This window comes from Trachurus japonicus, chromosome 24 (genome assembly GCF_045865225.1).
Source record: "Trachurus japonicus isolate A0001 chromosome 24, Traja_1.0".
NCBI lineage: Eukaryota > Metazoa > Chordata > Actinopteri > Carangiformes > Carangidae > Trachurus > Trachurus japonicus.
The window spans coordinates 20,699,453-20,715,807 of record NC_140930.1 but is presented as its reverse complement, the minus strand read 5'-3'; the positions used below and the strand labels follow the sequence as shown (position 1 = coordinate 20,715,807).

The 16,355-nt window shown below is 42.1% G+C and overlaps 2 protein-coding genes across 2 annotated transcripts in view; one reads left to right on the top strand and one right to left on the bottom strand.

Annotated features, from left to right (window-relative positions):
• Positions 1-1,010: 1,010 nt before the first annotated feature.
• amd1 (adenosylmethionine decarboxylase 1) lies at positions 1,011-11,322 on the bottom strand. Its single transcript, XM_085771746.1, has 9 exons — positions 11,002-11,322; positions 6,565-6,651; positions 5,813-5,939; positions 5,604-5,706; positions 5,400-5,442; positions 4,826-4,970; positions 4,563-4,655; positions 4,313-4,468; positions 1,011-4,206 (listed from the first exon to the last, which is right to left on the bottom strand). Exons 1-9 carry the CDS (start codon positions 11,112-11,114, stop codon positions 4,063-4,065), a joined length of 1,011 nt encoding a protein of 336 aa, XP_085627872.1. The 5' UTR covers positions 11,115-11,322; the 3' UTR covers positions 1,011-4,062.
• Positions 11,323-12,369: 1,047 nt separating this feature from the next.
• Positions 12,370-16,355, top strand: part of cdk19 (cyclin dependent kinase 19) — a 62,006-nt gene continuing 58,020 nt past the window's right edge. Inside the window, exons 1-2 of the mRNA XM_085771110.1 lie at positions 12,370-12,640; positions 15,770-15,845. Coding sequence (XP_085627236.1) covers positions 12,513-12,640; positions 15,770-15,845 — 204 coding nt within the window. The 5' untranslated portion in view covers positions 12,370-12,512. The remainder of the gene's footprint in view (positions 12,641-15,769; positions 15,846-16,355) is intronic.

The window sequence follows — 16,355 nt, the reverse complement described above, 5'->3', positions numbered from 1 at the left end:
TAGACCATAGACTGGAGACTCTTTTTTTATTTTTTCCCAAAATGCTTTATTATTCAAAGAATTTCAACTGTGTAAACGGAGAAAACAACAAGACACATAAACAAGGATCATGAAATAATTCTGGAAAAAAAGGACAAAAGCACAAATTACTGTATACAGTAGACCTACACAGGGGCATCAATAAATACATATACCCTATATACCTACAAATATGATATGTTATGTTTATGCATGTTTATGCAGGTGGCATTAATCTCTCTTGATATAAGGATATATAACTATAACGATAGATAGATAACTATTATAGGTGTTATTAATCAAAAACACATGTCCTTACTGTACAGTGGCCAATATGATACTACAACTGTCATTTCATCTGTGCTGTACCTTAAAACTAAGATATTTATTGTACCATCCAGTCTTACACATACACAGACATGTAAATGTGTTCATAAAAAAAGGAATGACAGAAAATTAGTGAATCTGTGTTTTAATGGGAAGCTTCCTCAGGTGCAGTTTTCTATATTTACTCTGGACAGATACACTGACCTCCCATCTCTGGGGTTTTTTGGTAAAGACACCGCTGGGTTTCACGGGTGATGTAACCGTTTCAGTCACTATTGTGGATTTGGTGAGAGGAGAATTAGAGATTTAAAAAAAACTCCAAAGTCCCATGAAGAGGACTCTTTCAGTTATTGAGAGGCATAGAAATTAGTTCAGCTTCTAGTCACATGGCTCACTGTAGGTCAATGAATGGATTTAGAGTCAGCATTTGTATTATCTAAGACTTGATAGTTTTCTCTCAAACTTAGAGAAGATTCAGTCTCCTCTTTTACTTATTGGCTCATCTGACATCAACACTTGTCTGTGTTTTCAGTTTGCTTTTGCTTTTCTCTTTCCCCAAAGAAAAGGTCAACTATACATACACATTAAATGCTAATAATCTAAAAGAACAACAAAAAAAAACTAATGTTCTGGCAATAGAGGCTTCAAATGAAGAAAAGACAGCATTTGCACAGATAAGTATCTTTATTGAAGCATCAAGCTCGGAGCACAGATATATTTAGCACATCTTGACCATCCAAAGAACAGCAAAAGAAAGAATTAGAACAGCAAGTTTACTCCTTCAGTACATCCTGATACATCCTGCAACTGCACCCTCTCACCCAGGGGAGGCTTCCACCTTCCTTTCCTTTCAAGATTCACAAAAGGAAAGGAAAGTGAAAGAATAAAAAGAAAAGAAAAACTACATGGTTTAGTCAACTTTGAAAAGGTCATCCCTTAACTTCATAACAACACCGTTTTTACAACAAAAGACAAAAACAAAAAAACAAAAGGGGGAAGAAAAAAAAAAGATTGGTCCGCAGCAAAAATACAAAATATTTTTTGTATAAAATTCTATCACCGTTAAACTGCAAAAAAATGCATTTTGAGTTCATCGTATAAAAGTAAAACAAAGTTGTAATGATCCACACCAACACCAACAAGGCTAAAATGTACTTCATCTAAGAACAGTTTGCATTAATAAACCGCTTTAGTATTTTGAACAGTGCGAGTCCAAATTCTTCTGGAAAAAACAAACAGAACCACAGTTGTAGCAGATCACCCAAGACGTCTGACGGGAAGCCAAGTCGTTCATGTAGGAGCAGAGATTGGTCCTCAGGAAAAGAATGAAACCACTCCAAAAAGCCTTGAGAGACGAACTAGAGAGAACTATTCCAAGTGCCGGTTCTTACATGAACCGCTCAAACTGGTGCGCCAAGTGCTTTAGGTGATTACTGCAACCAACAGGTATTTCTAAGAACAGAGTGTACTGCACTACAGGGCTGAAACCAGGTTATTAACACTCCACCATGTTGTCTCTCCAGTGCACAAACTTCAAAACTGCATTCTCTGGCAGGAGAAGCACCGTGAACACCACTCGACTGAAGGGGCAGGCCGAGGAGACAACCTCGGATGTTTGGACACCAAGTAGCCAATAAGAAACCTAACCTGCTTTCAGCACTTTGCCCACAGCTTTAAAAAAAAAAAAAAAAAAAAAAAAAAAAAAAGGATTACTTACAAGTTAACCCAAACCCCTTAAGGAAAAAAGATGAGTCCCTACCTACCAAAAGAAAAAATAACAAAAACAAAAAAACACATCAGGATACGGCAGTTCCAGCTCTGCTATTGGCTGGTAAAGAGAGGAAGGTGAAGCACACAGACCTACAGACGAGGAAAAAAAGAAAAAAAAAAAAAGGGGGGGAGAGGAAGAGACGGCGCTACACTACACTGTTAAGCAACACGGCACTAGTAGTCACATGCACCATAGTGTCACAGGATTTTCCCCCTCACTGAACAAAGGGCACTGATCCAAACAAAAAGAAAAAAAACTGCTAGGGGAGTCACATTTTCGACCAGTTCACTGCAAAAATTGTCTGGACACAATAAATTTAATAAAATGGCAGTTTATGCAGCAGTTACATGTGGAATGATCCGGGATCACCCTGGCATGCTCAGACTGGTGGGCCTCTATTGTGCGTTATACAGATTTCTGTATGGGGGCGGAAAGAGACAGAGAGAGGATGGATATTATGTGGGAAAAAGAAAAATGCTTTGCTGGGCAACTTAGCAAAAAGGGGTCCGATTCATTATTTCCCATTCAGAACGGGGGCGCGGGCGCAGCGAGGAAGAGCCGACTCTGGTTATGTCACGGTTCTGGGGCCAGCCTGACAGTCTGACTCTGGCAAGGGGGGAGACCTGCTGAGAGCCGGACAATGGCTGGTCAGCAGAGGGCATTGTGAACGCTCTGTGTGTGTGTGTGTGTGTGTGTGTGTGTGTGTGTGTGTGTGTGTGTGTGTGTGTGTGTGTGTGGAGGGAGGGGAGAGTGGCTGGTTTTTTTTTTTTTTGGGTGTCTGTGCTCTCCTGGAGTCATACATTCAGTTCAAACCTGGTCGAGGCTTTTCTCTAGAGATGTGTACATTCGAAAAAAAAAAAAGACGGGTGGACAGGCCACTTCACGCTGAACCGTGCTACATTCAGTCTGAACATTTTACTACTTAACCGAGTCATGTGAATGTGGTGGGGGGGAAAGAGTGCTGAATATGACTAGGATCCAGAAGCTTCTTATAGATACAGCACACTGTAAAAACATTGAAGCCTGGCAGCAACAAAGTGCACAAATTGAACTGTCTTATTAAATTATTCATGTACATCTACACATGGATTTAATAGCATATGTGTTTCAGTAAACACAAGGGCTCTGTGATTGTCCAGGTAGAGGAACACTACAGTGTAAGCAAAGGCCCAGCAAAGCAGAAATCTTAGTGCAATCGTAAAAAGCAGTTTACAGCAACCGAAGACCAAACTAACTCGCGCTGCAAACCCTTTAATCCAATAGTGTCACATTAAACAGCTAGTATGGCAGTCGCTTTCAAAAGGAACTCAAATATATTTGACGATGATGAGGGTCCGAAGCTGACCATGATTCATACATTCAATACGACTCGAGACGATAGGTTGGCCTCATCGTTGTACCATGAGTAAACAGGTTTTTAAAGTGCACTCAGTAATTGGTAGTGATTCATTAACACACTGGAAAGCAAAACCAGCTGGGATGAATTTGAATGTTTCCTTTTTTAAAACAAATAACAGACAAAACTGAGTGGAGCTCATAAAGAGGCAGACTGATCTGAGCATGTCAGGGCCCTGGCCTAGTGCGGGCGGAAGCCTTGTCTGTGGGGGATGAGGGGGGAGACCTGCAGGAAGGGACCGTTGTACTGGGCACGGGTGGACAGCCTCAAACGGAGAGTGTTTAATTCTTCTACATGCACTTCAATATCACAGCAAGAGTGAGCTAGAATATCGAAACAGAGAAAAGAGCTTTCATGCAAGAGATCTAAATCACAGGTACAATGCAAACAACTCAAACTGGAGGTTAAGCGGGGGCGGAGGGAGGAGGTGGTGGGGGGGGGGGAGGAGGGGGGAAGACGAGAAGGTTTCTACTGGGGGGTAAAACTGGATACGGGGGGTGAGCCCCAAGCGGCCGCCTTTCTTTTTACGCCTCTTCTTCATCCTCAACCCTCAGCTCTGCTGGTTCTGCTGGCGATTCTTGGTGTAACTTGTGAAGACAAAATTGTAGTCGTTGAACTGAGCCAACTGGCGGTCGAGACGCTTGTAGCCCTCAAGCTTCTGGGCAGAAGAAAAGACACTGCGACATTTGGAGCTCTGCAAGGGGCAAAGAGAGGGAAAGGAGAATTTAGCAACTGGTGCTTCTCATTAAGATTACAGGAAGTAACAACAACAACAACAAAAAAGGTTGTTTTATTCATACCTGATTGACAAAAAGGGTAGTCACAAATTTTCCTGGCTTGAACACCTCCACCACCTTCCTAACCAAGTCATCGTACGACGTCTGGGATAGGTTGGTTTCGAAGCTGACGTAGGAGAACTCCGGCTCAGGGGTGATGTGAATGGTCCAGTAAGTTCCCTACACAGAGAGAAAAAAAAAAGCCACATTACTGACGTGTTTCGCGTATTCGGCACAGCGCGGAAACAAGATAACAGACAAAAGAGACACTCACGTCAGTCTTCATTCCATTCATTGAGTAGCCACAAGGGTTGAACATTGTGGCGTCGATCACAGAACCTGGTATCAGGTCACGAATTCCACTCATCTGAAACAGGAAAACAGGAATCATCAGCATCAGTTCAGCCCATCTGTGTGTGTGTGTGTGTGTGTGTGTGTGTGTGTGTGTGTGTGTGTGTGTGTGTGTGTGTGTGTGTGTGTGTGTGTGTGTGTTCCGACAGCGCAGATCAACACATGTTGGTGGTAAGATATACTCACACGAGTGACATCACTTGCAGAAACACCATCTTTCATATAGAACTGGTCCATAATGGCTGGATCAAGGTCGCTCATCAGAACTTCCAGGGTCTGATCTGCATGCTTGTTTTCCCAGTACTCTGGTAGGTCCAGGGTAAACAGGTACCTGGAGGAGAGGAGACACAGGGAATGATTGTTTTAGTCTGTTACCAAATGACAAGCACTGGGTTAGTAACACCCAGACTGTAGAGGAGGCTGCCTGTGCTGTGAATCTAAATGTCATACAGCAACTTCCTGCTGTGGCTCAGACAAAGACTCTGCTACCAGCTGCTGTTTATTCAATGTGAAACAAGGCATCAAGGATTGAATTATTGGGAGAACGTAATTCAGTTTTCCCGAGTGCAACGTATAAACCCTGATACCCTCAAAAACATGATGAGCAACACTGTTTGGAAAATAGATTAACATCCAGCCTTCTCACATTGTTTATGAGGGATTATGTGGATCCTCAGGGGATTAGAAACTACTGCAGGAGGAGCTAATGTGAATTCAAATAAAGAATTAAAAGTGGGAAAGGAAACGGCATGATGCTTACCAGCAGTCAGAGTTCAAACGCCCCATACAGTAGGCTGCACCATCTGGAGGAAGCAGAAATCATTGTTTTAGTTGAAATCATAGTTACAGTCCTCAAGAAACATTTGAACTGTGAAACTGTATTGTTTAATGACTTCCTGCAGGTTATTTAGGTATTCAGCCTCACAGACATGACACACGCTTAAAACACTAAAATGCTACGTACTTGGGAAAATCTCGCTGAGGAAGTCCACTTCCTCCTGGAAGTTTCGATGAGGGAACTCTTGGTGGGTCGGCTTCATAAAATTCTTTCGGGAGTAGAAGAAGTTCTGAAAAGATAACACGGGGTCAGATCGGTGCATCAGACACAGGTGTCATTTAGACCAAGCAATAATGTGATCATAGGACTTCAGTGTTGGCGTATGTAAATAGTACCTCGATGGCATCAAAGCCACAGTACTCCCTGGCGAGTTCCAGCAGAGGCACCAGTGCTTGCAGCAAGAGGGTGGTTCCGCACGTCTTCAAAATGAAACGTCTCTTGGAGACAAACATGCTACTCTCACTGGAGGGGGAGAAAAAAACACAACAACATTTTCTTAGATTACAGATTAAACTCCCTACTTTACAACACATGCACCAACATTCATGCCCCCCTTGATTATCTTTAGATCTATTATATTTGCAGAGAAAGCACCTATCACTTGGAAATATGGGAAGTTCAAAGTTAAACCAAACAGAGAGTCTTGGCGAGTGTTTCGAGTTGGCACACAGTCGTAGATGTTCTATAGCAACAATTTGGTTTTAGGATATCATATATAATGTATGCATGTTTTATTTATTAACACTAGTTCTGTATTAGACTCTAGGAGAGGGAGCAATAAATAATAATAAAACTATCACATTAGTGGGGTTGTTTTGATTGTGACAACAGCAACCACCTACTGCTCGCATGAGAACATTTTCTACTTAATACTATTTACACCCCCCTTTAGGGATGGTGCATGTGTCAAGACTATGCAGCATGTAATGTATGAATTCATTCCATAGGTGTCTTGGGTTATCACCCAAGACAGTGAGTGCACGGTAAATGACAAGCGGCTTACAGGTGACCGCTGTCTAATCCTGTCTGCCTTCTAATCGGTGGGAAAATAGAGGAGACATCATGTGATTAAAGACCGCTCACTCACCTGAGTATATAAGCTTCCTGCTTGTCAGTCTTTGTCACACTTATGATCAAACAATGCACATTCTCCAAAAGTTTGTCCCACTCAAACCTAAAAAGAAAAAAGAAAAAAAGGAGAAAAAAAAAGAAAAACAGTTAGTATTTTGTCAGTCCTTTACTTGTTTGTGTCCTGGTTGCTTTGTGGTTGTTGATTTTTCTGTAATGATACAGCACTGCAGGAAGGATTCAGACCGACTGCAGGGATCAGGCTCTTGCTATGTGCAGGAAAAGATGCCGGGCAGTTTGGATTTGTGTCGTTTGAATACATATTGGCTCTAGTTCCTGGGTAGACAGAAAATCATAGGCTGGAGGGGGAAGCACGCAGCCAGCAATCTCCCCGCCAACAAGAAGGCCCCCGCTGCTGCTGCAGCCGCCATCTCTGCCCTCCCACCACCACCACCACCTCCCCTCAAAGACAGCTGCAGTGCAAATGCAGCTGCGTCACACTCATTACAACCTTAGAAGTGCAGCCTGAGCTCATTCGGTGTCCGGTGGTAGGAAGAAGCCATAGCCTGGTGCTAGCACAGACGGACGGGGCCGGAGGAGGAGTGTAACGTTCAACAGGGAATCCACCACTAAGCAGCCAGTAAATGCACTTCACCTCCAAAGATGGATGAGACGGCATGGATCATCGTTAAGATGGTGATTTGTGTTGCTAACAAGACTGTCAGCAGCCGTCCTGTAACCGGTGTGAACGGCTCTGGACAGACAGCAAGTGTTAACAGTAAATCATTCACTTGCTGCGGTGAAGCCAAGTTACACATGGTTTCATTCAACACTTGAATACACGTTTTTCTGCACGCTGAATGACAAGAATGGGGTTTTGTGTTTAGTTTGAAACTTCAGAATATTACTTGAGCAAACACATGCCTGGTGTGGCTGTGATTCACTCGCACTATGAGAAACACCAAACTAAAAAACACGTTTTAATTAACGTTCTGGCGGCTTTGTGTAAACAGGCGAATTAGGAAGTAACCGACACTTAGTTCAAGACTGGCTGGGGACCCATGTTGCATGCCAGCCCTGCTCCATCCCCATAGCAACCTAACAAAAACTCTGCAGGGGGTAATACACGTGGCTCAGGGGACAGAAATTCATTCATCGCAACAGAAATGCCATCTTAAAAGATGCACAAGTGAAAGACCAAGTTGTAATGACAACTAGTACTGGCTCTTAAACGATTGACAGAAACATGCTCTGCAGACTGCAGCCTTTACACATTTTCTCCTCTTGTCTGCAATGTTTAGATGCAATCACAGCTACTGAAGTTGTGGCAAAAGATACAGTAGGTGTCAGGTTAGTCAATATTAACTGATCAAACCACAATCTGCACTGCCTGTATGTTGTGGTTCTCTGAAATTAATAATTTCTGCCCACAAAGAAATGACTACCTCAAAAGCTAACAAGTTGACATTATAGATGAACAATAACTTGATCATGGCCTGATGGTTGCATCAGAGTTTATTACTGTCTTAACACGCTGCCATTAACAACTAGGATAGAGGAGAGTAACTGATGGTTTATTGGACAGTGTCATCTCCTGTTTTCTCTTTGCTGTTCCATCTTAAAAAGAGGCCAAGTACAATTATGCAAAGCCTGCGCTCGACTGATGAGACTTACCGACGTCAAGCATCACAACGTGTTGTTATGACAGAAAAGGTGACAACACTTAAACCCAGGTAGATTAAAATTCTTGTCCTCATCAAGCTTTTCCTCTCAACTGTAACAACACTGGGGCTTCCCGTTCAGATCAACAGGGTCGGGCACCACTGGTATTACTGATCAGATTAGAATTAAAAGAACAAAATAACAGAAAACAACAACAGCAATGAGCTGAGCTGTTGCAACATGCTAGCTTCCCCGCTTGCTCTCAGAGTGACAATGTTGCTTGACACCAGGGGGGTCAGCTCCTGTTTCAGTGTGAAACGCACACTTGAGTCTATTCCTGGTCACTCAGCAAGATCAGAATTCCTGGTCACTCAGCAAGATCAGATTTTCCTCAAAGAAAGCGTGGTCTCCAGGAAAAGGCCCAGATCAGGCTGCTAATTACTACAACAGAGATCTGAGGTTAACCGAGGTAACAGAGATACTGGAATTTTGGTTTCGTCTGAAAAAACAAAAATACTAATGACAAAAAACAACAAATAAATTCTCTAAAATACCACCTGCGAAACAGGTTCAGCTGTCAAGCCATGTGGACGGAGAAAACCACATGGTGAAGTGTGTAAACGTGATACAGACTGGGCCTCAGGACTAACTACTCGACGGGCCTGCACAGCCAAGGTAATGTGAGCGAGCTCCACATTTGTGAATCAGATGCCCTTGTGGACTTATTTGGATATTGGCTGATGTCCAGCAAGCCTGAATCACCGACAGTGTCACTCTGAGCTGTTAATCTGCCCTACGGCTGTACACTGATGCCAAACCTACTTCACCCAACTTGCCACGGCTTTCTTAAAACTGCCCTCAGTGAACTGGGTTGGTGACGAGGAAAGTCCGTCACAGTGTCACTTCATTAGGCCTTTTGAACTTTGCCATGGCATAGGTTATCACATAGTAACGCTGCTGCAATAACATTAGGTAAGAGAACAAAAGTAGCAGGCTGAACATGTCACATCCTGCACTTGAAGATAAATTATAGATTATTTTTTTGTACACAGCATGCCCCTCCAGGGGGTTTCTGTTTCTGACAAGCTGCTGTCATTCTTGTGAATCATTATTCTGTGGAACCCATCGCCACGCCTCAAGTTGCTCAAGTCTCACACTAAAGAGTCGAAACCCCTGCCAAAACTACCTCTGCAGACATTTTATGCAGAAAGCAAACACAGACATGCATTATTTTACTCATTTAAATTCATGACTAACTTTGTTCTGCATGGCACAAGCTCACTTAAGGCACTGCAACAAGTGGTTTTCATGCTGTTGAACAGGGGGGGGCAAAGGTCAAATGCCCTTTTTGAACTTTCACTGACATTTTTTATAAAATGTCCCATTACCCCGGCATACCCCCCCTTTTTTCTTTTTTTTTGAATGCCCATCTTCTCAGTGCCTTTTAGCAAATCAGAGTCCTAAGACCCTCTAACCAATCAGAGGGACTGGGAGGCGTCTGCATGGAGTGAAACGTGACCGGAACAAGAGCCATACGCAGCGCAAGTTTAGTTGCAGAAGCAGGTCCAGGAGAGTGGCATGCATTGAATGGGCAAGCGAAACCTGGACATAAAAAAGCAGCACCTTACTTCTCCATGAGTCATAGCGTCCCATCCCAGAGGATCCGACTCATACTCATGTAATTAATCACGTGAATAGTGACAGGAGCATTTGAGATCCAGTCTCCGCTGTCATTAAAGCTACAAACACCTCTATCTCTCTCCGAATAGCAAAAAAACAAACAAATGTAATCTAGTTGACGGGACTCTCAGCTTCCAGTGATCTGAGGTGTGTGTGTCTGTCTGTGTCAGGGTGTTTATATGTGTGTGACGGTGTGGCAGCAGCGGCAGCACGCGGTGACGACGGGGCGACCACATGCTTTACGTCTTCAATGAGGCCCCCTCTTTGAATGACGCAGAAAAAATACTAACCTCCCCAATTTCAGCAAAACATTTACACACAACACGGCTAAAAACAAACCCCGTCTGACTGGGGAAGTCCTATTGTATACTACAATTTATCACGCCGACATAATCTAATCATACGATGTCCCGGAACCAATGCAGGGGTAATAAAACGTGCGCACTGATACGAGTGAAAAAAAGAAAAAAGAAGGATGAAGCCCGCCTGACGTGGGCATCGAAGTTAAGTGCTGTGTTGCGTTAATAAACGGTATGAGTAATCATTTAAAAGATATAAAGCAAAGCCATGGTCTTGTGAAAAGTGCAACAGAACAGCACCAGACAGCTGGCATTTGAGTATTTTCTCCCAAGACCTAGCTGAAGTTAGCTACCTAAGCTATATATTTGTTGTTTTGCCAACTTGCCAGTCAAGACGACGATTTTAGGGCACTGTAACCAACCGAGCTGTCGTTCAATGTAACAAGCGAGAGTTCGTGTTAAAATGTCAAAAAATGTGAGACATTGCCATGAAACTCCTGGGTGAAGAATCAATGACTCAGCTCCGGAGTGCCACTGTTAAAGGGGGGAGGTGGCCATTTTCGAGTAACGGCGTTGGCTAGCTTACTATTAATGTGCTCTGGTGTCAGGATACGATCACTCTCCGGATAGTTAGCTCACTAACTGACATGAACTAATCATTACAGAGATGAAACAGTTTCTAAAAAAAAAAATAACAAGGTTCCCCCCACCACATTTTACCGGTTCAATGTCAAATGAACTGCGAGAGAGAGTGAAGCCAACCCTGTGGTGGCCGAGGACTGACAGTGCAGCCGAGACTTTCTAAAGACACAAACCTTGGGATGGTACGGAGGTCCCCGGTTCCTTTGGTCTCATCCTGCCGAGAGAACCACACCTCCAACAGCTTCTCGGTCCCCTCGAAGAAGTGTGCGCCGTTATCTTCCATCATGAGACAACAAGACCCCCAACAAAAAATAATCAAACGTCGGTTGAAAACGTTAACAGCTTAATTAATCCTTCCTCGATCAGTTATAATTTATTGAGGTACAGTCCTTTAAGTAATTCAGGTGTTGATTTTCTTGAGTTACCGTCTTCCCTTTTACAGAGAATACCGTGAGCGAGTGCTAGCTAATATCGCCGGCCATACTGTGTAGAGCAATGAGTGAAGATGGCGCGGCGTATTTATGTCCAACAGCCAGCTACGTCACTCTCGCGTTCAGCCAATCCGGTCGCCGGACACTGTCTTGTGATATTCGATTGGTCCCGTCATCTGCCAATCACTGCAAAACAGCGGTTTCCTTATATGCCTCTTTACAGACAACGCTTAGCGTAGAAAATATCAAAAATACAGTTGCTTAAATTAAATTTGATGAGGCTGTCACTCACCATAATATCAAAACAACTGTGTGTGTCATTCTCTCTTAAATGTTTGTTTATTTGATCTCTAACAGATATCATAGCATGGTCGCAATACACTCAGTTATTGTTCGTGCATTATTCTGGCATAAACAAACACAATTATTTAAACACACACAGTGTTCAAATATTGTTTCTACACACAGCGATAAAACGTGTTAAATAATATAGCTGTGTAGTTTTATCATAAAATGAACCTGTTGAGGTGGTTGCAGTAGAGGGAAAAATAATGAGATTGCGTTTTTATCGACTGTTGTATTATATAACTAGATGTTTGACAAGTCGGGTAACTCAACGTAGCAACAATATGTTCATGAGATGACTCTGCTTCTGTAAGTTGTCATCACTGAACAACAATACTATTTCTAAGTACTACTGCTATAATAATCCTCCTCCTTATCGTCGTCATCAAATGAATGGGGCATCCATTTACAATAAAAGACACAGGGTTTACAGAAAACTTTATTTATTTTCAACGGAAGACTAATGTTTTTAATGTACTATCTTGATAGTGATTGTGGTGCATGTAACAGTAACAGTTCGGACATCACTCAGTTATTTATTTAATTATGCATAGAAACAACAAGATATGCAAACAGCTTCCTTCACCATGAAATCCAAACCTGCCTTTTTGAAGAGCGTTCATGAGTACGCAAAGTGCAACAACCGCAGCGAGAAACGCGGGTTGTAGTTTCTCACATCCTGGGCTTTCGAGCTGGCGAACCGCGGCGCCTGCTGGGAAAGACTACACTACCCAGTGTGCCCTGCGCGCCAATTAGAAACGTCAACGAGCCAGTGAACATTAAGCGGAGCAGACCAAAATCCCAAACAAGGAAATGGTGGGGGAATAAAACGACCAGATTATTTAATTAATGCATGTAATAATTAATATTTTATTTTATTGTAAATTAAGACGTATTTATGGGTTAAAATGGATTACGACTTCAAAACAAAGCTGGCGGCAGAGAGAGAGAGAGTAGAAGATCTGTTCGAATATGAAGGTTGCAAAGTGGGTCGAGGCACCTACGGGCACGTTTATAAGGCTAAGCGCAAAGACGGGTAAGATAACCGTGAACGTTATTGTTTATACTGCCATAAGACTGAGCACGGGATGCATTTTCGTAACACACAGCCGAGTTGTGCGTGAAACGGGGCGTTAGATTTGAACCTCCCCGAAGCGTTTGCCAGTGTTTCTGTGTTTTTGTTTTCATGTAACGCACTCACTCACTCACCAGCGGCCCCCCCTTCCTTCTCTCCCTCCTCCTCCTCTTCTTCCCCACTCCCCCCCAAAACAACACAGTAAGACAGCGGTGCTATTTATGTTTTGACAAGTCTTCCTCACGGTAGCAACGGAGGTAGCTAAATCTAAATGCATGTAAACGCACCGAAAGGACACTGCTTATGTCTCTTCACGCGGTAGTGACATTTCAGCGCCTTTTCGTGGGGCAAGCTGCCCCCCCATTTTTAACACTGTGCACTGCCAAACTTTTGATACTCCCAGCTGGTAGTTACCTTTTTGTAATCTGCCGTTTTCACCCTAAATGCACTAAGCACATTACAGTACAAAGCATTGGCATACAACCACAGCAGCAGGGATATGGATAGATATTCTCACATTCTTGCAATGCTGTACCAGCTGTACCAGCTTTTTGCTGCACACGGTCCCTGTTCACAATGAAAACTCTGCAGTGCAAAGTTATTTGAGCAGTGTGACTGAAATCCATATGCAGAAAGTGTCTTTAAGAGAACAAACTGTTTCTCTCTTTTATGATAATAATGCATGTATTTGATATTTCACCTGCTTCTCAAACAAAGTAAGAGTAGTGGAGTGTGGAGTGTACTGTGTAACAGAGGTCACATACGGGCTTATTTATTCACATGAAACTAACAACGCTTACTATAAATTCTTATCTTGCAGGATTACATTGTTGTTCAACAACAATGGTCTAAAAACACTGGGGGAGGGAGTGGGTCTGGCATATGATCAAATGCTATTTATTCACATAAAATATAGTTTCTTCATCACCATTGTCTAGTTACAGTTTGTGGACAAGCTGCGTTGCCATTTATTTACACCATTCACTGCCAAAGTTTTCATACCGACAGTTTGTAGTTGCCTTTTTCAAATTTGCTCTAAACACTGTCACTGTAAGGCGTGTTACAGTGAAAAGTGAGAGTAAATACAAGTGAAAAGTAAGAGTAAATACAATGGCCAAACAGCAACAAGAACTGTTAATACTACACCAGACAAGTAGTGTCAATATTTGCTATACAAACTGGCACATTTCCTGTTTATAATAATACTCCAAATAAGAGTGTAATTTTATTCTTGCAGTGTGACTCAAATGTTTTTATCAGGTGTTTTCTTTCTTCTTCTTCTTTTTTACCTGCTGCTCGAACAAAGTAAGAAATGAGTGTAGAGGAGTACTAAAACAATTATAGTGAAGGGACCAGCTTCTGTTAAAGAAATATTACTTTTAAGAAGTTACTCATGTTCATATTGTAATAATTATGTTTTGTAAACATTCTAAGTCAGCCCCATTCAAATGTATCAAAGACAGATGTGAGTAAGTGAAGAGGGTGTGTGTAGTTACACCTTCATGTAATATTCAGTATTGTGGGAGGTAACATTAAAGGAAACTTGTAGTGGATCAGCGTTAGCAGCGTTCGCTCCGTTCATTGATTCATTGAGTTTGTCATGTAAACTGTCTTGTCTGTAACAACATCTATTGCACGTCTGTCCGTCCTGGGTGAGGGATCCCTCCTTTGTTGCTCACCCTGAGGTTTCTCCGATTTTTCCCCGTTAAAAGGGTTTTCCATGGAGTTTTTCCTCAGTCGATGTGAGGGTCTAAGGACAGAGGATGTTGTTACGATGCCATGTAAAGCCCTTTGAGACAAACTGTTTGTAAAAACGGGCTATACAAATAAAATTGCCTTGCCTTGCCTTGCCTTGCCTTGCCTTGCCTTGCCTTGCCTTGCCTTGCCTTGCCTTGCCTTGCCTTGCCTTGCCTTGCCTTGCCTTGTTGGAGGCTGCAGGCAGTGTCTTATTGTATCCACCTATACAGCACTGGATAATAGAGATGTAATGTGAGGTCACAGGGTGAACATAGGCAGGTCGCTCATCTCTGCAGCAGTCATTACCTGCGAGCTTGAGAGATGCTGCTGAGTTAATAACATCCTGAAGAGTGTTATAGATCTTGTGCATAATAATGTAGTCGTATAGGTTTTTTATTATTGATTTTTACATAAGCTCATACAGGTATTGCCCCCTGTATTTCAGCTAGAAATAAATAATTATGGTGATGGTTAACTATCCTCTGAGTGTGGTGTGTAAGTCTTAAGAATGTGATGCTTTTATTACTGCCGTATAGACTTCACAAACTTAACTTTATGGTGCAGAAATTAGTAAAGAACTAAATGTTAGATCTGGAAAGTTGATGCTGTCATGCCTGTGCTATACCCTGTAACAGTCATGGTCATGTCATTTGTGTGTTTTGTAATCATGGTTTCCTCTCCTCGGGAGGATGATGCATTTTCATCAATGGTGAATTTGACTAAAGCACATGAGTAACAGACTCATTGTGCTTTTTTGAGCATCTGTGCAGCTCATATCAGTCAGTATTAGAGATGTGAGCTGGAGAGTTCCAGTTAATCTATGACCATCTCCAATGCCAATTAGGCTTAAGTGGGTTTGATCCTAGAACCTCATCGACATTTTTGATCTGTGTTTACATTTTAATAATGTTTTTTTTTTAGTGTTTTAAATAGAAAACCTTTTTAATCAGCTCGTATACTTTCTCTGCCGCCCTGAGCTCGGGCTGGTTTTTTATACACTGGAACACTGCTTATGTCAAATAATCAATATTCATCTGCTGAACGTGCTCATCCCTACAGTGTCACATATCACTTATTAGCTGATTTTCATGCACAAATGTGATTCACAAGGGCAAATGACTAACTTGCCATGAGGAAAGCGCCAGACTCCTGCAGGGAAACCAACGGCTCTTATGTCCCACAGTGTCTTCAATGGCATTATTGTCTCTGCCAAAACACCACCGACTTTCATTACCAGAACTCTAAATACCGAAGCAGGTATCCTCGAGGTTGATGTTGAAAATCAATGCAAAAAAACTATGTTTTGTTTTGTTTGTTTTGTAAAGTTGCCCCTATTTTCTTTTATCTCCACAGGAAAGATGAGAAGGAGTATGCACTGAAACAAATAGAAGGCACTGGAATATCGATGTCTGCCTGCAGGGAAATAGCCGTAAGTGACATTATTTTTTTTGTGCGTCCTCAGATCACTCTTTTTACTTTAATGGCACGCGTCAACAAGTTGTGAAATATGGTGCTTTTAGATCCCTTAAAGAGATTAATTGGGGAGAGAGAGTAGTAAATCTGTTTTGTGAAATGCCATAATCTCTTTAATTTTCAAGTTTAGTCACTTTTAATGCCGTTCTTAATGCTTTGACCCAGTTCAGTCATTAGCCAGGGCTGGAGTGATTAGCCTAGCTTAGCTTTGTGTCACAACTGCAAATGAAAAATGCATCCAACACTACTTTACATGTTGTATCTTGTTTTATAAATCATCTTCACATAAATGCCGTTTTTAATGCAAATGCTACCTTTGCAATTAACTGATACACATAATAAGAACAATTAACTTTTCCTCTGACATTTTGTTTCAATGAAATTTTCTTAAAACAAAGTAAAAAAAAAAGAGGATTGAATTGATCTCATTAGGGCATTCCGGTTTGAAATCTGTTTTATCAGGATT